General features: G+C 42.7%; 2 protein-coding genes across 4 annotated transcripts in view; one reads left to right on the top strand and one right to left on the bottom strand.

Moving 5' to 3' along the window:
• Window positions 1-1,939, bottom strand: part of LOC306813066 (scaffold attachment factor B1-like) — a 15,346-nt gene extending 13,407 nt beyond the window's left edge. The window contains exons 1-2 of one of the 2 annotated variants that reach the window (XR_013776937.1): window positions 1,587-1,938; window positions 431-518 (exon numbers count right to left, since the gene is read on the bottom strand). Coding sequence is in view for 1 of the 2 variants with exons in the window: in XM_079328101.1 (XP_079184227.1) it covers window positions 431-518; window positions 1,587-1,781 (283 nt within the window). In the remaining variant the exon portion in view is untranslated. Of the gene's footprint in view, window positions 1-430; window positions 519-1,586 lie in introns of both variants that reach the window. The other variant, XM_079328101.1, reaches the window with a different exon arrangement.
• On the top strand, window positions 1,921-21,874 carry LOC306813065 (scaffold attachment factor B1-like). 2 transcript variants are annotated; one of them, XM_079328099.1, is made up of 21 exons: window positions 1,921-2,460; window positions 3,985-4,072; window positions 5,015-5,079; window positions 5,164-5,370; window positions 7,419-7,481; window positions 8,042-8,069; window positions 8,971-9,472; window positions 9,902-9,951; window positions 12,853-12,953; window positions 14,572-14,721; window positions 14,818-14,894; window positions 15,788-15,927; window positions 16,245-16,336; window positions 16,674-16,780; window positions 17,733-18,026; window positions 18,970-19,107; window positions 19,582-19,624; window positions 20,420-20,541; window positions 20,992-21,104; window positions 21,219-21,270; window positions 21,511-21,874. In XM_079328099.1, exons 1-21 carry the CDS (start codon window positions 2,026-2,028, stop codon window positions 21,638-21,640), a joined length of 2,997 nt encoding a protein of 998 aa, XP_079184225.1. In that variant the 5' UTR covers window positions 1,921-2,025; the 3' UTR covers window positions 21,641-21,874. The 2 variants fall into 2 exon arrangements, with proteins under 2 accessions (XP_079184225.1, XP_079184226.1); XM_079328100.1 differs by lacking the exon at window positions 16,245-16,336 and having other exon boundaries at window positions 1,933-2,460; window positions 14,792-14,894.

Raw genomic sequence — 21,874 nt, 5'->3', positions numbered from 1 at the left:
ATAAAGCCTTGAAAAGGCCTTGAAAATTTCTCTGACTTGAGAAATTAATTAAAAACATTTCTTCTGGGAAGAAAATTGCAACTGCTATTAGTTATGATGCTACAGACCTTATTTTGCACTTGCTAGAAATCCTGTATTTCTACACAAAAAAAGTATTAAACACACTGACAGTGCTTCAGTGTTACTTGGTAATTCTTAATACAAATCTCTGACAACAAACCAGCAGATCCTTCAACATTTCCTGCCTCTGTAAATCGCACAGATTTCTCTAAATAAACAACTGCTATGTTTAATATTATATCAGCTCTCCCTAGAAACCTGAACACAAAATTGGGGAAGAGTCCCAATAACAAGAAAAAAGATTATGAAGGTTACATTTAATGAAAACTCAAGGATGATAAGGGGGAAAGTCTCTCTAACTGCCCTGTACCTTTGCTGCTTCTTTTTGGAGTTTTCTTCATTATATTTTCTGAAACCACTGGAATTTCATCAGGATTCCCTCCTTCCTCTTCAATAGCCTAGTAGGGGCAAAAAAAAAAAAAAAAATCAGATATAAATTTTTTTTATTTGTATATTTTTGTTGAGTTCAGAGGCTGAAAAATTCCAAACCATGAATCAGCAACTTGGATACACGAATGAAAAACCACCAGACCAACACAACAAGCACGTAGAAGGCAGTAACATGTTGGTGTAAAGCTTTGGGAAAGCAGTCAGCAAAAAAAGCCAATCCTACAGCGTTTGTGACTGTGCACAAACACACAGGGTTGTTGTGACAGACTAAAAACCTCGGCTCTGGGACACAGCAAGCAGCAGTTCAGAGAAGGGGTTTCACATGCTATTAACACATGAAATGTAGCGGTGAGGACACAGCGAACCAGCGAGACTGCCAGAAAAACATCAGCACGCAGCAAAACGCCCCAGCAGACAGCGAACAGAACTGTAAATCCAGGAGCTCAAGGAACAGCAGAGCACTGTGGTGCACCAAGATAGAAATACTCGGGCCGAGCGCCACGGCACACACCGAGCGCTGGAATCGGAGCGGGACTGGCTGACACCCCGTGACAGCCGCGATCGCAGGGCGAGCCTGGCACGGCGCACGACAGGCCCGGCGGCGGCGGGCACCGGGCGGGCGCAGATCCCGGCGGGCACCGACCGCTCGCGCAGATCCCGGCGGGCACCGATTGCCCGCGGCAGATCCCGGCGGGCACCGACCGCCCGCGCCCATCCCGGCGGGCACCGATTGCCCGCGCAGATCCCGGCGGGCACCGACCGCCCGCGCAGATCCCGGCGGGCACCGATTGCCCGCGGCAGATCCCGGCGGGCACCGACCGCCCGCGGCAGATCCCGGCGGGCACCGACCGCCCGCGGCAGATCCCGGCGGGCACCGACCGCCCGCGGCAGATCCCGGCGGGCACCGACCGCCCGCGGCAGATCCCGGCGGGCACCCACCGCCCGCGGCAGATCCCGGCGGGCCCGGCGCAGCCCCGGCGCTCTTTGGCGCCATTTTCCTCAGCAGCACCCGCCGGGCCGGGGTCGCGGACGCTGCACCCACCCCTGAGGCAGCCGCAGCGTCCGCCCGCTCCCACCTTCCTCAGCCGCTCCATGAGGACGCTCTTGTTGCCGCCGCTGTCCAAGTTGCGGTGCCTGAGCTCGGCCCGCAGGTCTATCACGCGCAGCTCGCTCAGCGGCCGCCGCCGGCTTTCGGACTCCGAACCGGGGACTCCAGGCCCAGGCAGGGAAGCAGACTCCCCCAGCCCGGCCGCCGAGTGACTCTCCGCCATCAGCCGTGGCTTGGACTGGCGCGCGCGGGGAGAGGAGGGGTGAAACCGAGGCGGGAGCGCCGCAGCCGCAGCCGCAGCACAAAATGGAGGAACCCTGAGGCGCAGGGCAGAGGGGGCGGGAAAGGGAGGGAAGAGCAGCGCGCATGCGCGCCGGGGGCCGGGCAGGCCGCGCGCGCCGCGGCGCCGCCAACTCCGGAGGGGCGGTGACGTCCCGCGGCCAGTCGGCCCCCGGGTCTCCCCGCGCATGCGCGAGAGCTCGCGAGCTGCCCTTGGACGCGGGCGACGCCATTTGCGCCTGCGCGGGGCGACTCTCCCGCCAGGCCCCGCCCGCTGCGTTCTGCCCGCGCCTGCGCACAGTGCGCTTTGTTCCCCCTCCCCTCGGCGAGTCTCGCTCCCCACCATTTTGTGCCGTGATCGCCAGGTTCGCTGCTGGGTTGTGTCGTGTTCTCCTGCGCGTTCGGGCTCGAGGCGAAATATTGAAGGGGCCTTGATGGCGGAGAGTCAATCAGCGGCCGGACTGGGGGATTTCACATCCCTTGGTGGGGCCGCGGCTTTTGGTTCGGAACCCGAAACCCGGCGGCTGAGCGAGCTGCGAGTCATCGACCTGCGGGCTGAGCTCAAGCGGCGTAACCTGGACAGCGGCGGCAACAAGAGCGTCCTCATGGAGCGGCTGAGGAAGGTGAAGCGGGGGGAGCCGGGGGAGCGGCGTGCGGCCATCCGGGTCCTTTGTCTGGGGCGCTCTCGGCGCCTGCGCGCTCGGGGCCGGGCGCGGGGCCGGCGGCGGGGCGGCCGTGAGGGGCGGCGGGGCGGCCGTGAGGGGCGGCGGGGCGGCCGTGAGGGGCAGCGGGGCTCCGGCGTGCCCTCTGCTCCCGCCGCCGCGCAGCCGTTGCCTCAGCGCTGCTTCAGGTCACCGCTCTGTGCTGCCCGCGCTCCATCGCGGCTCAGGTTGCACGGGCTGGAATCTGAGATGGTCTCGGCCTTGCTGTCACTGCCTGACCCCGACGACCGCGCGTCCTTCCCCCATTGACTCTCCAGTTCCCCCATAGACACACGCGCGCCTTCCCCATCCCTCTTCTCGTGCTTCTTCTCTGTGCCGTTCGCATAATAGGTGAAGTTGGAAGGGATCACAGCGGGTCATCTGCTCCCGCAGGGTTTTGTCCTAGAACTCGCGGTACAGGATTTTGTCCAGACAGTTCTTGAATATGTCCAGTGACAGAGACTCCACTCCCTCCCTGGACAATCTGTTCTATTGCACACTCACTCGCACAGTGAAAGTTTTATCCTCCTGCTTAGGTGAAACTTTCAGTTTCTGCCTTAATTCTTGGTGCTGCCACTTGACCCGACTCCATCTCTCTGACCTCTCTGGAATGTGGAATGTATTCCCACTCATTTCCATGTGGCCAGAACAGCACAGTCAGCCTGGGCCCTTTTATGGGTTCTAACAGGCCTGCACATTGAGAAAAAACTCCTGCACCTGAGCTCCTGTTTTATACCTTTTTTTTCTGAGTGTCTCCCAGTTTTATACTGTTAATGTGCCTATCTGCAGAGCAAGGAGATTTGCTCCCCAGCTGTGGCTTGATTTGGCTGTGGGGATGTGTTGCACTGTTATTTAGTATTTCTGACAGGTGATACAGCTGCCTGGCTGCATGACCTGGGCTAGGGAGAGACATCAATGTTTCTCTGAAAAATCCTTACAAATATAGTTGAGAGAGCATAAATTTGTGGGGTTGTGATAAAGACAGTTTTATAATCTTAAGAAATGTAAAGGCCAAAAAAAAAAAAAAAAAAAAAGACCAATGCAAATGAAGGAAACAAAGCACACAAAAGAAACAAACATTGTGAAAGAAAATAATTCTTTATTGTCAACCAGCTCAACTGATGCTGAGCTAGATCCCAAGTAATGCAGCCCCACCAGCACCCACCAGTTCCATTGCTGAGCACAGCACCCTCTGCACTGGAATATCCCTTTGGGCAGCTGCCCAGCTGTGTCTGTTCCCAATTCCTTGTGCCCCTCTCACTGTGGGGCAGAGTGAGAAGCAGTAAAGGCTTTAACTGTGCAAGCTCTGCTCAGTAGTACCCAAAACTTGCCTGTGTTCTCAGCACAAACTCCAACCACAGCCCCCTGTCAGCTTCCCCATCCAAAGCCAGTAGAAATGCACAGCAGCAAATAACTCAGTGGATATCATCCTGCTGTCTCCAACAGGCCATTGAGGAGGAAGGAGGAGATCCTGATGAAATTCCAGTGGCCTCAGAGCTGACCACAAAGAGAATGCCAAAAAGAACTAGCAAAGGTACAGTGTCTGGACACTTGCAGTTCCACTGTCTGCATACAAACTTGTTTTCTCCTGTTGAATTAGTTTAATTAAAAAGAAAAAATTGCTTTTTACCTTGTGAAAAATGTTAAAACTCTCTTGCACTAATGAGCAATAACAACTTCAGATGATAATATGACACTTGACTGGTTTTATTGCCAAGTCCTGAAATGGAAGATGAAACTGTAAATTGCAGGTGTTTCTGGGTTTGTGACCATGAGTAAGAATTGTGTCAGGTAGAGAGCAAGCAGGTGTAGTTTAAGCTCTGTGGAAAGGCTCTATCATTATATTTCAATTATACTTAAACTGTAACTATATTTAACTGTATGTTACTTCAAAATATTAAATATTGTACATGTGTACATTTTACATGTGGCTTATTTGAGTTGCTCACAGCTAGTTCTTAAAAATACTTTCTGATGAAAAACAGATTATTAAGCTGCTTCTTCTAAGACAGAGTGGCTAAAAATAGAAAAAGTTGTTGGCTTTGAATAGCAGTAGGAGTTTGTGACAGATGTGCATAAATGTGATTTGTATGTCTAAGATCTTGAAAGTGAACACTAATTCTTAAATCCCTTTAAGTAAGGGAGATGTTTTTGTAACAATCTTAAGGTGTTGCTTTTAAATGGATTACCCAGAGGCTCTTGTGCCTTTTTAGGTATTGAAGTGTTGTGGAATGAAACTGTAGCTTTAGAGAAATATTGTACTTTTAGCAAAATAGTGGGCTGCTTGTAGTTTGTGCTCCTGTTTCTTTTATGGAGTGGCAAGGTGACCTCAGTTACATCTGTACAGACCCAGACTTGTGAATCAGGCTCATAAGGATTATTTGTAACAAGTTGAGCATTCAACAGATAATTCACCAAAGCTTAAAGATATTACAAAATGTAGTGCTGCATCTCACTGCTGTGATACTGTTTTTAGGAAGAAAACCAGAAGAAGAAGGTGTGGAAGACAATGGTCTAGAAGAAAACTCCAGGGATGGGCAGGTAAGTGAAGTCATGATTGCAGTTACTAAAAGTGTGCATCATGTAACCTGCAATAAATACACATTTACCCTTTTCTCTTTATAGGAGGATATTGAAGCAAATCTGGATACCTTGCAGGATATTGACATGATGGATATTAGTGTGTTAGATGAAGCTGAAATAGATAACAGCAGTGCTGTGGACTGTGGGGAAGATTATAGTCCTGACAATATTCTTGATTCTCTGTCTGATAATAAAGATAATGTTGAAGCAGAAATGAAAGAGCTTCCTGATCAGCTAACAGAAAATGAGGTGAGTGAGTTGAGGTCTTTGTAATTTTTCAGAAGATATTTAGTAGGGGTATGGGCACATGAACAAGGTATTTCAGTCCAGTAGAATATGGGACATGAATGTGATCTGGATTCTGTTCCCCATTCAGATCTCTCATGTCCTACTCTTATAAATGCTAAATATTCTTGAGGCTTGAAATGTTCTCAGTAGACAAGTCACCATCTTCCTTACCTTTCAGTATCATCTTTTCTTGCTGTGAAAGGAGCCTGGAATTGAAAATGCTGTTTTAGTTTCTGTATTCCCTTTTCCTGTTTCTGTTACATGTGTTAAAGTGTATATATGCATACATCCAGCCCTCCAGGTATTTATATATATGGGGAGAGAGAAATATAAATTTTCAACTCAGGTAATTTGGGTATCTTTTCTGCAGAAATAATGCTCTGGTTTAAGGAAGTTGTGTTCTGTTTTCTTATAGAGATTGACAAAAGAATTCTTATGTTGCCCTGTTCTAACATTTCTAGGCTCAAATTGTTTTTGAGAGCAGCTTGCAATGTCATTTGGAGGCAGCACAGGGTTAGCCATATGTCACATTCACTCCCCAAATATTACCCTTCTTGGATCCTTGTGGGTGGTTTTTTATTTATTTTAGGCTGTTCACTCACCAAACATAACATATTCTCCCTCTTTGCTGTCTGCATATCTGTTTCAACTTCTTATAATTTACCTTCTGTCACCTGAAAAGGGAGATTTTCTCAAAGCCTTTGTGTTTGATTGGTCTGTCAGTGCCACAGGAAAGCCAAGACCCTCAAGCTCTCAAAGTGTCAACATCCTGTTCTGGGGCCCCTTCACTGGGCAGTTCCCAGGATCAGAGACTGGTCCCAGTGCCCTGGGGAGAGTCACACAGAGCACAACAGAGAGCCCTGCCCAGCTCTTCTCACTCCTCATACTCACTGCAGGCACTGCTGGTGCCCTTGGAGGACTCACAGTGAGCCCTTTATGCAATAACATCATCAATGTCATAGAAAATTACAACAAGTTAAGCTTCCAGTGTTGCTGGTGGTATCTGTGAAAAACCCCCCCACCATGTTTACCAGCTGTAATTCCTAACAGAAGCTTTCTGGAATTCATCATTCATCACACTTACAGTACAATTCTTACCCACCAGACATCCCTAAAGGGAAAAGGACAGGTTCACACTGTTTCAGTGGAGCCTTCCCTAACTTCTTCCCACTTTTAACTTTTACACTATTTACATTTAGGTGGAGCATGAATAACTCTGGTTGTACTGCTCAGTGTGGGGTGGTCATGCCTTGGAGGTGGGTGATATCAGTGTGACATCTGAGATGACCTTTGGCACAGAGCTGGGCATTCTGCTGGTTCAACAAGAAGAAATTTTTCTTTTCCTTTGGTTGACAGCTGCTCTGTGGCTTATCAGCTACAAGGTACCACTGAGTCCCCCCTCTTGTAGGGATTTCAGCAGAGCCTGGCTGTGGTGTCTGCACCCCAACAGACCAAACAGACACAAAGGCTTGGAGAGACTCTCCCCTTTGCTGGGACTGAACACAGAGTCATTGCAACAGCATCCCCTTCACCTGAAAGGCAATTCTGTGCTGTTTTGTAAATTAACCTCACATAACCAATGAGTTTTGGTTGCATCTTACTCTCAGCTCTTTAAAGAAGAAAGATTTTCAGAATATGTTTTCAGTTTGGAAGAGTGTAAACTTAAGTCACCTTCATTTCTAACTTGTTCTTTCAATTTAGAAACTAAAAAGTGGGAAAGCAAAAGAAAAACTGTTCAGTAACCATAGAAATGTGAAATAAGACTCTAACTTTGAAATAGACAATGTCCTGTTGAAATTAAAATGAAAAGTAATTGGAGAAAGATATTTAAATATCAGGTATGTTTAAATGTTGCTCCTTATTTTTGGATCACACTCTGAAGTACATTGAGATATGTCAAAAACTTCAAAATATTTCTGGTTTTCATGAAAGGGAAAATTAAATACAGGTATATTATCCTTAATCTACTTTTGGTAAGAAATGCTTTCATTCCTTTCTTACCCTTTTAGGAAGATTATGATGAAATTGAAAACAATTTAGAAGCCTCCTCTTCTGATTTAATTGAAATGAAGGTAAACTGAAAATGTGACTGTATTTCATAGTTGTATGTTGTATTATTATTTACTCAAAAAAAAAAAAAAAAAAAAAGTGACCATAATATGAAATTGAAACAGAATCAAGACATTCATGACCTTGCTTAGCATAGTATGTGAATTGAGGGTGCCTTGTGGTTTTTTCCCTGCTTTTCAGTCAGCTCTCAAGATTTCCTTCATTTTATGGCAGATAAAAGAGTCTTGTACTGCTGATTTCTTCTCTCCCACTATTGTGTGAAGTAGTAGCTGAGTTTGGTTTTTACTCTGGAGTTGGTGTGGTGGTACACAAAGATACTTCATTGCTCTCTATAATTTGCAAGAATGCAGATGTCACTGATAGTCTGATTTGAGTTTAATGTGCCAGAAAAGTTCCCTGTATGAAATACTCATCTCCAGTGGATGATGAAAAAAAGAGCTAAATGCAGTAGATGAATTAGTTTAGTTTTCAATTTTGGGATTGGGCAGGGAGTTGTTACTGTTCTGTGTTAGAAAATACATTTTATAAAATTCTCATTCTGTGGTCTTTTTCTCCTAAACAGAAAATGGAGAAGCTACACTTGGAGCCAGGTACTGTTAAAGAAAAACATATTCCTGTCTTTTCAACTAATACTTTTTAAACCATTAACTATTAAAAAACCCAAGCAAACAAACATAATTTGCATTATTTTTATAATGGACAATCCAGATCATGCAGGGTCATAGAGATTGGAAACCCAATCATATCCCCAGATCTGTGAAGTGATGCTTGAAATACTTCCAGTGAAATGAAATGGTTTAAAAACCTGTTAAACTACATAAATGGATTTAGAGAAGTTTAATCACAGTTTTAAAAGCTAAATATTCTACTTGTATACAGATCTTGTGATATTGCACACACCTTAACTCTGTTACTAAGTAGAGAGCAGTGAAAGCAGTAAAAAAGATATTGTAGGGCATTAAAATGTAAAGATTAGTTACTGGATAAAGAAGAAAGAAGAGAGTTTCTTCATGGAAATTTCATACAGATACTTTACCCTTTCTGGACTGCAAACACACTCATGCACCATCAGAAGATGCCCAGTTCTCATGTTGGACTGTCTCTGCTAAAAGAATTTCACAGAAATTTAAAAATTGAACTCTCAGTGCCTTGATACGTTCAGTTAAGCATCTCGGACTCTGGAAGCTAACTAGAGAAGAAACAGAGCTGAACGATTTGCTGAAGAATATGAAGGCTGAGCCTGAAGTTTTTTTGTAAAATCTGTGGGGGCATTTTTCTTGCCTGTTGAGGTGCTAGGGCTGATTTGGCAGGGTGTGAGAGAGCAGTTAGCGTGGTAGGCGTAACACTGTGTACACTAGGGTTTTCCAATCTCTGTGTAGCTTAGCAGTTCTCTTGGTGTTAGTGTGGCAGCCATGCCAGTTCCACATTTGTGATTGCTGTATTTCCCTGGTGATTAAATCTTGTGCCATTCTATTCCTGTTAAATCCGTAGAAAATGAGAAAATACTCGACATTTTGGGGGAAACTTGTAAATCTGAGCTACTTAACGAAGAACCCGCGGAAGCGGAGCGGCCGCGTGCGCAGGAAGCCAGTAACGCGGGGCCAGGCAAGAGGCTGGCTGAGGAAGAGGACGCTCTCGCTGCCGCTCAGCTGGAGGAAGATGCTTTAGCTTTGGACAGCAAATCGGCCCAAGCTTTGGCAAGGAAGGAAGCAAAGCGTTTAGTGGTAGCAAAAGGGGAGACAAGTGAACAGAGCCCCGAGGAAGAGGCCCCGGACTCTGAAGGTGTAGTGGTAGAGACCCTAAGCGATCAGAGTAGCAAACGCTCCCAAGGCCTGGAAGCCTCTAGTGGGGAGGCAGCGGAGAAAGGCGCAGGTGCCGAAGCCAGAGATAGCAAAGAAGATGGCAAGAGAGCAGAAGACAAAGCTAATTCTGAGGAATCTTCCCCTGCCACTAAAGAGTCCTCAGCCAGTGAGGGCGGTGATCAGAAAAAGAGGTTTGTTTTTTCTCCGTTCTAGACCAGATGCTATCTTTTATCATTGGTCCTTAAGTGATGCGAATAAGCTGTTTCCTTCAATTGGCCTCCGAGACTGATGAAATTGTAGCCTATTCCTAAAGGTCTCTTTTATTTCTCCATGTGCAGATATTTTTATTTTTTTTAAACGCAGTGGGTTTGATTTCTTTCCTTCATCAACCTTCAAAGGTTGTTTTCCCAAATTACTCTTATTTGTAATCATCTTCTTAATGTAAGTCTGTTTAAGAATCTGACTTCGTTATTTCTTGTCAGATTTCTTAAATCCAGTATACAAAGGTGTGTTTTCGTTTGCAACATATTTTCTGGTAGGTATTTAATTTTAGCTTTTTTTATAATTTATGTTTAATCACTTTTCTTTCTGACTTGAATAATGTGGTGTTTTGTCTTTAGCCCTGGTGAGGAGGACAGAGATACAAAGATAATCTCAAAAGATGAGAAAGGTATGTTTGTTTTCAGATGTCAAACTTCATTGATTGCTTGGATAACTGTATGTCTTGGATGGGTTATTTCAGTAGAAATCGATTGCAATTGCAATAACTTGTTAAATAACATAAATTTTCCTCCTTCTTCATTTTCTGACTAATATCAAAATAAGTATTTCCTTTCATGCATTTTTTCAGAACATGTGCATTGCACTGTTGTGTTTGTATCTTGATTTTTGAAGGTTGATGTTAATACATGGCAATTATGCCTTTTTTGGCACTGGAGATTCCCACTAACAGCTGTTAGTGAGTCAGAAACCTTTTGCAATTGTGTTTGCTTTACTATACACTTGGAATTCTCCTTCCCATCTTGTGTTTTGCTGAAGTAATTTGAGATCCAGTATTCACATATTTAAATGCTACAAATATTGCTGCTTAATGTTGTTCTTGAAATCATATTTATTTTATTAAATCTTTGTCCACACAGATCCTATCTATGGTGCAAAGATGCATCATAAGCAAGAAGAAAATATTGTGATCAGTGTTAGGTGCCTTCATACTTTTTGCTTTAAATACAGCAGGTAGCTGAGTCTTTGCACCTCACCCCAGTTCTCTGTTCTCTTCTGCCTGCCCAGGGTAGAAAATTTAGATCTGACTGTTACCATTTTTCTCACATGCTGCTGATAGGTACATCAGCACTTTTTAAGTGTGGAAGTTCCAGCAATTCCTGTAAAAATCAAGAAACTCATGAGATCTGACTGTCAACTAGACAGGAGGAATTGGATTGGTTTTAATTGGGTTTTACAACCCAGACTCACCTTTCTGTGAGCTGCTTTTTCCAAGATCCTGGGCTATTCCTGTTTGCACCAGCTGCTGGTCCTCCCTTATTAGGGTCAATTTACCTCTTGCTTCCAGTCTGTAATCTTGAGTTCTCTTCTTTGAGAATATTTCAAGGAGTTTTCTATGCATGCTGTCCTTTACCTAAGGACTTGACTGTATTATTTTTGTGAACTGAGAAAACTCTTTCCTGAGTTTGCTTTCAGAGCAGCCTTGGGAACTTGGATGTCTGAAACCACCTTGCTCCTGCATCCCTCTCTGCAATGGATGTGCTGTGTTCCATAATATTTGTTTTATTCATTCTCTGGCTTAGTGAGGGGGAGCTGCTTGATTCTGTAACAGCACCTGAGCCAGAAGGAGCCTAAAGCAGTGTATACAAATCAGTTCTGCCTCATACATTGTTATTTGCCCACCTCTATGAAAAGATTTTATTTAGGATGAAGAGTTTTCCATATTCCATACAGTAATTCTAAAAACTCTGTCAACAAGAGTGCAGAAAATAAACTTACCAGCTCACCCTGGTGGATTTGGCTGTCAATGGATGCACATCTGAAAGATGTCACCAGTGTTGGCTCTCAATACTTGCATTTTTATTGTTTCTAAGTTAAATATTTTCAAGTCTCAGTATTTCTTTGTCTTAAAACTGCAGAACCATTACAGGAGCCCTTTTTAAAGTCCTTTGGGAAGGCAAAACCTGGAGGCATTAAGACTGATCAATCCTTTATCAAAAAGGACAGTAAACACAGTTTTAAAAATCTTTAAAAACTCATCAGTAGAATAGCAGAAAAGACAAAAACTAGCACTTTGTTCTGTCTCCAGGATTCTGGTGCCAAAGTAACTGCAGGTAGCAATTTTGAAATTGTAGAAATTGTGTGGAGTAAAATCATCAAAGCCTTTGGCTCAGCTTTTTAAAACACCAAGACAATGCATCTCCCATGTATTTGTGTGCATGACATACCTTTGTCCATGCACTTCTGAAATAAGTAATGGCATTTATATCACCTTTATACCAAAAAACCTCTTTTTGGGTGTTTTGTAAGAGATTGATTTAATCACTGCATCCTTCCCTAGGAAACCTGTGTAAAAATTAATAACTGTGTTCTCAATTACTTGTACCAGTGACTGAAATGATCAGGAAGCAGAATATGAAAAGGCACTCAAAGAAATTAGAATTTTGGAAAGATTCTGAGGAAAATGATTTCCCTTGATGAAAGAGTTTCTGTAAAATTCCATATATCACCAAAAAAAACCAAAACAGAAGGATGGAAGCAGGGAGCTGGAGTGAAACCCATTCACTGAACCTTGGAACTGCCCAGACTGACAGAAGGACAGTACAGACATTTCAAAGGAGACTGGAAACTGTCCTGGTGTGAGTGCTTCATGCAAATACTGAACCTTGGAGTTCAGTTCCCTCTTTAATCACTTGCTGTTGGCTGTTCAGCCTGGCAGGTTCATTAGCATTTATTAAATCACCTTTGTAGCAGACATGCAGCCTTGGCCAGTGTTCTGTAATCCTTGCAGGGTTAAATCAGGCCAGCTCTTCCCTGACTCCTGCAGCTGAGGTCACATCCCAGCTGTGTGGGCAGACACATTTCCTTGGTTTCTTGGTTGTCTGTGCCTTTCCTTAAGAGGAATTCTGCATCCCATCAGCATTCCCTTGCACTTGGGATGAAAAGGCAAAACATGAGCACACATGGGGTGCAGACACAGTTCCTACAACTCTTACTGGATTTCTGTCTTCTGTAAGTTACTGGGATCTATCCTGGCACATTTTGAAGAGCCTCAAGTAATTCAGAGGTTCCCTAATCCAATTGATTTCTTGAAGAAATATATAAAATATTGAGTATCAAAACTCATAGTTCCACCCAAATTTTTGGACTTGTAATGCTCCTTACCTTCAGCAAAGCAAATCATGGGAGGAGAATATCACACAATGCATTTCACTTGCTCTGTGATTTAAAAAAAAAATAATTAAATTTGTGATCCTGCTCTGTTTTAATTCACATAACAATTCAAGTAATTAATCCCAATAATTAGGATTTGGGGTATGTTTTGGTTTTGTCTGTTTGTTTTCCCAACTAGGTCGCAGTGCTGGCAGTTCTGGTAGAAACTTTTGGGTGAGTGGATTGGCTTCCACCACCAGAGCTACAGATCTGAAGAATCTGTTTAGCAAATATGGGAAGGTAAGGGGTTCTTTTTATTGGTTTGGTTTTGTTTTGGTGTTTGATTTGTTTGCAATTGTTTTAATATAAGACTTTTTAATCATCACTGAAAGAACCTATGAAAGGAATCCAATTATCAAAAATATTGTGGGATATCAAGGAAAAATCACTGAAATATACACTGAATGGCTGGGGGTTGCTCAGAATATATAAAAATAAATATAAAATGCCATTTGTGGTCCTTTATTTGAAATAGTCAGTAACTGTTTACACACACTTCTGTACTGCAATGTGGTGTCTTCACCTGCTGGAAATTCATAGTCAGCTGAATTTAATGCTTATTAAAGATTTCCTTAGGACTGAGGAAAATATGCAGTAAATGTTGAGACAGAATTACTGGGGAATATCTTAGGAATTGCTTTAGTAACTTAAATTTTAATTTATCAGGAGTTGGCAGTTCCTTTAACAAACACTTGTTAGGTAGTTTGGGATTTGGGGAAGTGCTGTTTGGTTTTGCAGGCAGGGGAGATCCTGCAGTTGCTCTTCAGGACAGACACAATGTCAAATCTCCCTGTCAGCTGGAAAATTGAAAGAGTTCAGTAAAAGGCTGATAAAAAGCCATCAGTAAGGGTTTTTGTCAGACCTCTGAACCCTGTTTATAGATTGCTACCAGCAAATTGTAGTAAAAGCAAATTGTATGTGCTGACAATCAGTTATTGGATGTTTTACTGATGAAAATACTCTGGAACTTAAATATGACTTTACAAGTAGGTACAAAAATGGATTAATTGTAGCTTGGAGTTTGAAGGTCATGGGACTGGTAAAAACTTTTAAATGCAATACTTCATTGATTTGCTTAGAATTCCATCTGGTAACCTGAAATGTTGATCATGGAGATTGCAAAATTCTAAATATAATTAAAAACTAAACAACAGCCAACCTCATATTTGGCTCTGGATAGATGCCATGGTACCATTTAGTCATTTAAATAAAATTTTGGTTTTTTCTTCAGGGCATTAGCAGAGGCAGAGCTTCCTGGGAGTACATGTACTTGTGCAATAAAGCAAATGCTCAGAAGTAGGTTCTTGTTTCAGCTGTACTTTAAAGCATCACTCCTGAAATCTCACTGATTTCTGTATTACAAAGTGAGCTGTATTGAATATCTGGGCATATGTAAATACCATTTGTGTGACTTTTTCCAGCTCTAGTTTTTGGGGAAACTTCCTGTCTCTTAAAGGTTTGTTGATCTGCCTCAGCAATGACATATAAACATTATTTGGAGGGAAGGTAGCACTTGGAAGTTGAGCATTAATGTGGAAATTTGTAGTAAAAATTAAAAATTTGTACTGGTTTTTATTATTTTATACTATAGCAAAGTGATGTTGTTGATGTAGAGTTAGATGCCTTTTTAAAAAAATTTATTGTCACCCTGGGGTCTTTCTCTGGAAAAGAATTCAATCTGAACCTCTTGGTTCAGCTTTTGTAGCATTCCAGTGGTACCAGAAACGTGTTTGGCTCCAAGCAATTCTCAAAAACAGAACTTTCCTGCATGGCAGGAATTAAAAACAGCAGAAGTGGAGCTTGTACTTCTTGCATTTTAACCTTGTGACAAGGACAATAATTGCTGTTTTTTGGGCAGGTGGTGGGGGCCAAGGTGGTGACCAACGCTCGCAGCCCCGGCGCTCGCTGCTATGGCTTTGTCACCATGTCCACAGCTGAGGAGGCCACCAAGTGCATCACCCACCTGCACAAGACTGAGCTGCATGGCAAGATCATTTCTGTGGAAAAAGTGAGTACTGGGCCTCAGAGGTACTGAGTTCCCAGCAGATTGTGCAAATGATGGAGGCCACCATTCTCAGCTGATGATGTGCAAAATAAATTTCAGGCAAAAAATGAACCCGCTGGGAAGAAGACAAGTGAAAAAAAAGAGAGTGAAGCAAAGAGAGAAACAGTCAGTGAGAGGTACTGTGTTAAAAATTCTCCTACCAAAGGTGTTTTGCTGTTCTTCAGTCTGTGTTGATGTCAGGAAAAACTAAAGTTACAGTAAGAATTTATCTGGCAAGCATTCAAAAAGAGGAGTACATGGATTTTTTTCATAGACCTCAGTTGGTGTTCAGTGCCTACATTAAAATGTTTCTATTGTGTGCTTTAAAGCAGGCATTGGGAAGTTGCATTTTTAATTTGCATTTTAATTTGGCCGTATTTGAGGTTTTGTAATGACTGTGGGGCTTTCATGTCTTAAATCTGTAGGAAAGACCATGTGAGAATTTTGATTTGTGTCTCTGTTTCTTCCTTACCTGTGTCTCATTGGAATGGGGTTTCCTCCAGGTTCCAAACTGCTAAAACAGATTTGTCCAAGATCTGTTCCCAGTTCATGTTCCTCTTGAGCAATGTGTTCTTCCTCTCTGGCATTGCTGAAAATAGCTGAAACAGGCACTAAGAGGGTGAATTAAACACCTTTAAGAAATTTGCCTTCTTGAATTATCTTCTTGAGGCATAACTTCTGTTAAATGCTACTTGCTGGGAATTTTTTGCTAGTATTATTTCACCCATTTGCCTGACAACAATAGTTCATTGCCATGTTGTGTAAGAAACTGGGCATTAAGCACATAGTGCTGTGAACTTGTCTTCATTATTCCAGTTCAGATCCTGAATCCTTGCCAAGTTTGTTGTTTGTCTGCACAGGGTGGTCTGAATATCTTGTTTAATGGTGCAGGAAGTTGTGGAAGGAAATGTTTGGAAATCTAATTATGATTGTTATCACATCAGAGTTCTACTTTGTTCCTGGTATTTCCCTTGAATTTTCTTTTCTCTTAATCTGTATTGATCTAATCTGTATCAATATCTATCCACAGACCTGGTGGTGCTAAAAGGGATGAGAAATCTGACCAAAAAGATGAGTCTAAAAAGACAGAAGATAAAGATGAAAAGGAAAAAAAAGATAAAGATGACCAGAAGTCTGGTTCATCAGATCAGCCTAAAACTATTAAATCAGGTAATTTGGCTGTTGGTTTTTAACATAGATATGTTGATGTAGGAATATTTAATTGTAGGTAGTTCTTCCCAAATATATGTTCTAGGATTGTTTCAGATCCTTTTTTTGTAAATCCAGAATGTGTAAGGGGAAGGGGAGATGTTGGACATTGTGCAGTTCTTAAAAGAAGTACCTGGATTAGGTGGAGTGAAATAATTGATTTTGAAGAGAGGGTTAAATGCCCATTTCCCCATTTTAGAGAACAGAACTTCTGGTGTAGCAATGAGTGGTGTAGGTCATGTAGTTTGATTGTTTCTTTCCACTTGTGATTTATTTAGGAAGTAAAGGAACAGAGAGAACAGTAGTCATGGATAAATCCAAAGGAGAACCTGTTATTAGTGTGAAAACATCCACTACATCAAAGGACAGAGTGAGTGATGCTTCTGCATGAGAAACATTTTCCTTAGAAACAGGCTGTGTATAACCCATACTTGTCTTGCCAATTAGTCCAATTCCAGTTTCTATAACATGATTTTAATTAGTAAAATACTTCTAATTTAGCTGATACAGCCACTGAAATCCTGCCTAACAAATGGGACAAGGTATTACTGTATGAATATATGGTGTCTGTAATGATAAAAAAGAACAGCTTTTGGAAAAAAGCAGGCACCAAGCTTTGAGATATGAACTGTACAGATGGAAACAGCTCAGAGGATTGTTTGTGATGATTGTCCTTTAATAAATTAAAGTTTCTCTTTTAAATGCAGAGCGTTAAGAGCCAGGACCGCAAATCAGAGAGCAGAGAGAGACAAGGGATTGTCCCTTTTGACAAAATCAAAGCACAGAGAAAAATGAGGGAGGCAGAGCAGCGCCGGTAAGAGCAGCCCTGACATCATTTGGGCTTTCCCTAAAATAGATCTAATTTGCATTTTTAATAAAATAGGAGAAAGAGAAAAAAAGGCCTTCAATTTTTTTTCACTCACTTGTAACTTGGTTATATTTTTATGGGTATCTACTGAACTTAATTTTCTTTGTTTTTATATGTTTGTTGGGTTTCATAACATTTCATAATTTTCATCCTTCAAATTCTTTGCTAAAGATGTGACCTGAATTCCATGTTCTTCACACATTAGAAAACTTTTATTTCTCACCTGAAACTAGTCAGATTGAACAGGAAGAAAATGCTTTTTTTATTTTTATTGAAGAGGAAAAAGTTTCTCCCTCATAGTTGAATTCCTGAGCTTTAGTGGAGTCATTATCCACCATACCATCCTGCCTTTCTTAACAGAAATAAAATATCCTCCACAAATACTTTATTTCAGTATAAGAAATGAACTGTGGATTCAGATTCTCCTGATTGTACAGAAGCATTTGTTGGCATTTGGATTCACATTCTCCTGACCATATAGCAATATTTGTAGGCATTTGGATTCAGATTCTCCTCACCATACAGAATCATTTGTAGGCATTTGGATTCAGATTCTTCTGATTATATAGCAATATTTGTAGGCATTTGGATTCAGATTCTCCTGATTATATAGCAGTATTTGTAGGCATTTGGATTCAGATTCTCCTGACCATATAGAAGCATTTATTGGCATTTGGATTTGGCCATATAGAAGTATTTGCTTAACCCTGGGGATGAGTTTTGTGGGAGTCATTTGATCAGTGTCTAAATAAATTTTTGTGTACGCTGAGTGTCTTCCCTCCACACATTTCAAGGGGATGATGCCAGTTTGCAGCCACTGTGGTTATAATTTTAACACCTTTTTAGTTTCCTTTCTTTATTGAAACATTGCACGTGTAACTTGTCTCTGCTCAAGCAGCACCCGGGAGCGCCGGGAGCGGCAGCAGCACCTCCAGAGCATCCGCGAGCGGGAGGAGAGGGAGAGGCTGGAGATCGCCCGGGAGAGGCTGGAGATCGAAAGGCAGCGCCTGGAACGGGAGCGGATGGAGAGGGAGAGGCTGGAGAGGGAGAGGATGCACATCGAGCACGAGAGGAGGAGGGAGCAGGACCGGATCCAGCGCGAGAGGGAGGAGCTGCGGCGGCAGCACGAGCAGCTGCGCTACGAGCAGGAGAGGAGATCTGCCATGAGGAGACCCTATGACATAGATGGCAGGTAAAGCCACTGCCCTGGTCTGCCAATAAAGGCAGAAGCTTTTCTTTGAAATGGAGAATGTAAACCCCCTTCCTCCAAATTATTATGATCATTTTGAAAGTAAGGGGCTTTCAGGCAAAGATATGGGAATTAGGAATAACAGTTCTTTACTAGGAAAGTTAAAATAGAAATACAGTATTACAAAGAACAATCCCAACCCTGACAGAGTCAGAATCCAGCCTGACACCCCATCAGTCAGTCAGGGTGTTGGCAGCAGTCCCATTCCATGGTGCTGCATCCTCCTGCAGTGGCAGATGTGGTTCAGCTGGAGCAGTGCTCCTGGAGAAGGTGCAGTTTTCCTCTGAGGATCCAGGGATAATGTGGAGAAGGTCTGGCTTTCCTCTGGAATCCAGTGGAAAAACAGTATTTTGTTGTCTAGAAATCTCAGTTTTTATCTAGGTAGGAAAGACTTGGCTCCTCCCCCTGACTGGAGCATCTCCCAGTGGGATGTAATTTTATCAGTCATACAGTGGGACTTAATGGCTGAGCAGCAGATGATATCCTCCTGGAGGGAGGATGGGTTGTGGAAAAGATAAAAGATGATTGCCCCACCTGGTTTTAAAGATGACCTATTAGCAGATAATATGTGCCACGGAGATAAGGAATCACTATCCCACCTGGTTTCAACAGATGGTGATAGAATACACATTTCTGGCCACATCAACCCAACACAGCCACCAAATCCTGTTGATGCCAGTGGGAAATGTCCCTGCCAGGTTCTGTGTCATCTAGAAAAAAGCCATAGACATGCTCTCAGGAGTTGTTGCTTGCACTGAGATGATTTTGTTTAATAGGCCAGGTTTTTCAACGCCCTTTTGAACTTAATTACCCTTCTTTTGGTTAGGAAGGAGAACAATATCAAAAGGCATTACCTGGGCTGAAAGGAGCCTGTTGTTTGTTTCAGGAGGGATGATCCATACTGGCCAGAGGCAAAGCGGATGGCCATCAATGACAGGTACCACTCAGACTTCAGCCGCCAGGATCGATTCCACGACTTCGACCACAGGGATCGTGGCCGTTACCAGGAGCATTCCATAGACAGGTTGGTGTCTTACCTCCTGAAAAGAGAGAAATGTGTGCTTAGTGTCACATTTTGCTGCCTTTACTAAGTGCTTGGTATGCATTTTAGTTTTCACATTTATTTAGTGGCTGTGGGGGCTTTCTCTTTCAAAACCATCTGTGCTGTGCCATGAGTTAAAGCTTCTGGCAGGCTTGGTCAGAGTGTTTTTGGAATGCTGTTTCACATATTTGTGGGGTTCTGAAAATCTTCTAAATAATTTTGTAGGCACCTAGATTTTAACAAGAATATTTTAGGTTTATACCAAAAGTCAGAATTAACCAAGTTTCCGAGGAATCCAAAATGTGTCACATTTTCCATATGTTCCAGCTGTTTATGCCTTTGGATTATAGATAATTTGGAATATGGATAATTTGGATAATGTGGCACGATGTGGGAGCAGGATTTGACTGCTGTGTGTTTTACCATCACAGTCTGATTCTAATTGTCTGTTTCTAGGAGAGATGGATCCAGAACAATTATGGGAGATCGGGATGGACAAGTGAGTTGCTTTATAGAGCTAGAGAAATATCTTTACATCTCATAACCTGGTTTTCTATAGTGTGTGTTTCAGATTACATTTCACTAGTTGAGAATTACATGATATCTACCAAAATATGTCAGAATAATCAAGTTGTCTTGTTTACTTCAATAAGATGAAATTCAATTCAAGGACTTCTTTATTATAAAAAGTTAGATATAATTATTCTGGTAGAAATAAAAGCAAGTGAATTGTGTCAAAATACAGTACTTCAAAAGATTGCATGGAAGAGGCAAAGGTACAAAGTACAGATTCATTCTGTGAGGCAATAAGAGCTGAACTGCAGAGATACTTGTGTTTGAGGGCTGGGGGAAAGACCTTCAGGGCTCATTCAAGTAGTGACAGATGAATTTTTAGGGAGACATAGAATCCTCAATGGCCTTTATTGTGAGATCTGGAGGGACGGAGAGTTGGGCTGATGGGAATATCCTGAATGTCCTGAGAAGGAGATGCAAAGTCCTGGGCTGATCTTACCAGTGTGCATTAATAACTCAAGGAATGTGGGTAAGGGGTAACCAGGTGCCACTCAGTGGTGCCCATTGACAAGAGTCAGTGAGCACAAACACAATCTGGAGAGGATTCAAACCCCCTTTAACTGGAAGCACTGGAACAGGTTGCATGGACAACCTAGGAAGATCCTCAGATCCCACTGGGAGACTGCTGGCTGACCCTGAGCAGATGGCAGGAGGTCACAGTGATTCTGAGATGGGGCAGTCAGGGTGTGCAGTGCAGCCTGTCACAGCTCTTGCCTTGCAGCACTACCCGGACGAGCGGCACGGGGGCCCCGAGCGGCACTCGCGGGACTCGCGCGACAGCTGGGGCAGCTACGGCTCCGACAGGAGGATGAGTGAGAGCAGAGGGATCCCCCCCCAGTCACGGTCAGTACTGAAATCACTCCCTCCTCTGCACATCAGGAGTACTGCCATATGGCACTTTTTTTTTTTTCCCCAGCTTTCACCAAAGGTGTGTTGTATGGACTGCAGATCACTTGATGCTTTGTGCATCAAAATATGCACTTACCTGATTTTTTAATAACTTCACGTCTTAAAGTCATAATGCTTTCCATTAATTTTAACTAACATTCCTATCAAAGCTTGCTATTTTCAGGATAATGGTTGTCCCCCAATATCTTATTTATTTGTCATCTTAGTTGATTTGAACAGAAAGATTCTTCTGAGATTTTACTTAACAGATAGCAATATAAAGATAAAATTCACATGAGCCTTGGTAAAGCATTTGAGTCAGTTTGTAACTTAGATTCAAATGTAAAAACCATTTCACATGCTCTGGCTCATGTGAGAAGATGGGAATTTCATGTTTTTACACAGAGATGGACGTGACTGGGGAGATCACAGTCGAAAGTTTGAAGGGCACCAAGATCGTTCCTGGCAGAGCAGCGTGGATGGAGGGATGATAGGACGGGATCATGAGAGATGGCAAGGTATGGTTCTTGCACAGCTCCTTAGCTGTGATGTGTGAGGAAGAAAATATAGATATTTTCCTTGAATTAAAATTGTTGCTGTGGATAATAAAGGAAGCATTTGAACTTTTTTAGGTGGCGGTAGAGGCAGACCTGGCCATGTGATGCATCGTGGAGGCATGTCAGGGTAAGAACTTCAAAAGGAGCCAAGTGTTTGTTTTCCTGTTAAGGGACATTTCTTCTATTGAAATTGGCCAAAGAAACATTTTATGGGAGAATCAGTTGTCTAATTTGTTATTTAAATGTCAAAGAATAATAAAATATCCCCATGGTTTTTACGTAGTGCATTTTATGGAAGAGTGAAAACAAAAAGAACACCCATTCTAGCAACCTGAGAGAATACTGAAATGTGTGAATCCCTTTGCAGGCGTGGCAGTTTCATGCAGGGTGGCAATCAGAGTCAGATCATGCACGGAGGAGGAATGCAGGGAGAAGGATTTGCTGGCCAGGAAAGGGCAAACAGACCGAACGATCCTCGTTTCAACCGTCGCTACTGATTGTGTTTGGTTTTTAATGCAAGGTGGCAAGAGAAACAGATCTGTTACCCAGGGTTACCATTAATTGTAACTTATGGGCTACTGTAAGTGTAATTTTTTTTAAGCTGCTGCCATATTATGTCACTCAATCCAATGTGAACTCATTTGTTTTGTAAGGTGTTGTTCATATCCCATTTAAAAATGTTTGTTAATGAAGCATTCCATTTTCCATAAATAAATGCCAGTTTACAGTTA

The sequence above is a fragment of the Erithacus rubecula genome, assembly GCF_903797595.1.
Source record: "Erithacus rubecula genome assembly, chromosome: 28".
NCBI lineage: Eukaryota > Metazoa > Chordata > Aves > Passeriformes > Muscicapidae > Erithacus > Erithacus rubecula.
The sequence above is the reverse complement of the archived record's forward strand: the minus strand, read 5'-3'. Positions and strand labels throughout refer to the sequence as shown.

Coding starts and splice junctions, on each gene's coding strand:
- LOC306813065 (XM_079328099.1), top strand. CDS start 2,026: ATGCGCGAGAGCTCGCGAGCTGCCCTTGGACGCGGGCGACGCCATTTG. Junction 19,108..19,581: donor CAGGAGCATTCCATAGACAG/GTTGGTGTCTTA, acceptor GTCTGTTTCTAG/GAGAGATGGATCCAGAACAA. Junction 19,625..20,419: donor TGGGAGATCGGGATGGACAA/GTGAGTTGCTTT, acceptor CTTGCCTTGCAG/CACTACCCGGACGAGCGGCA.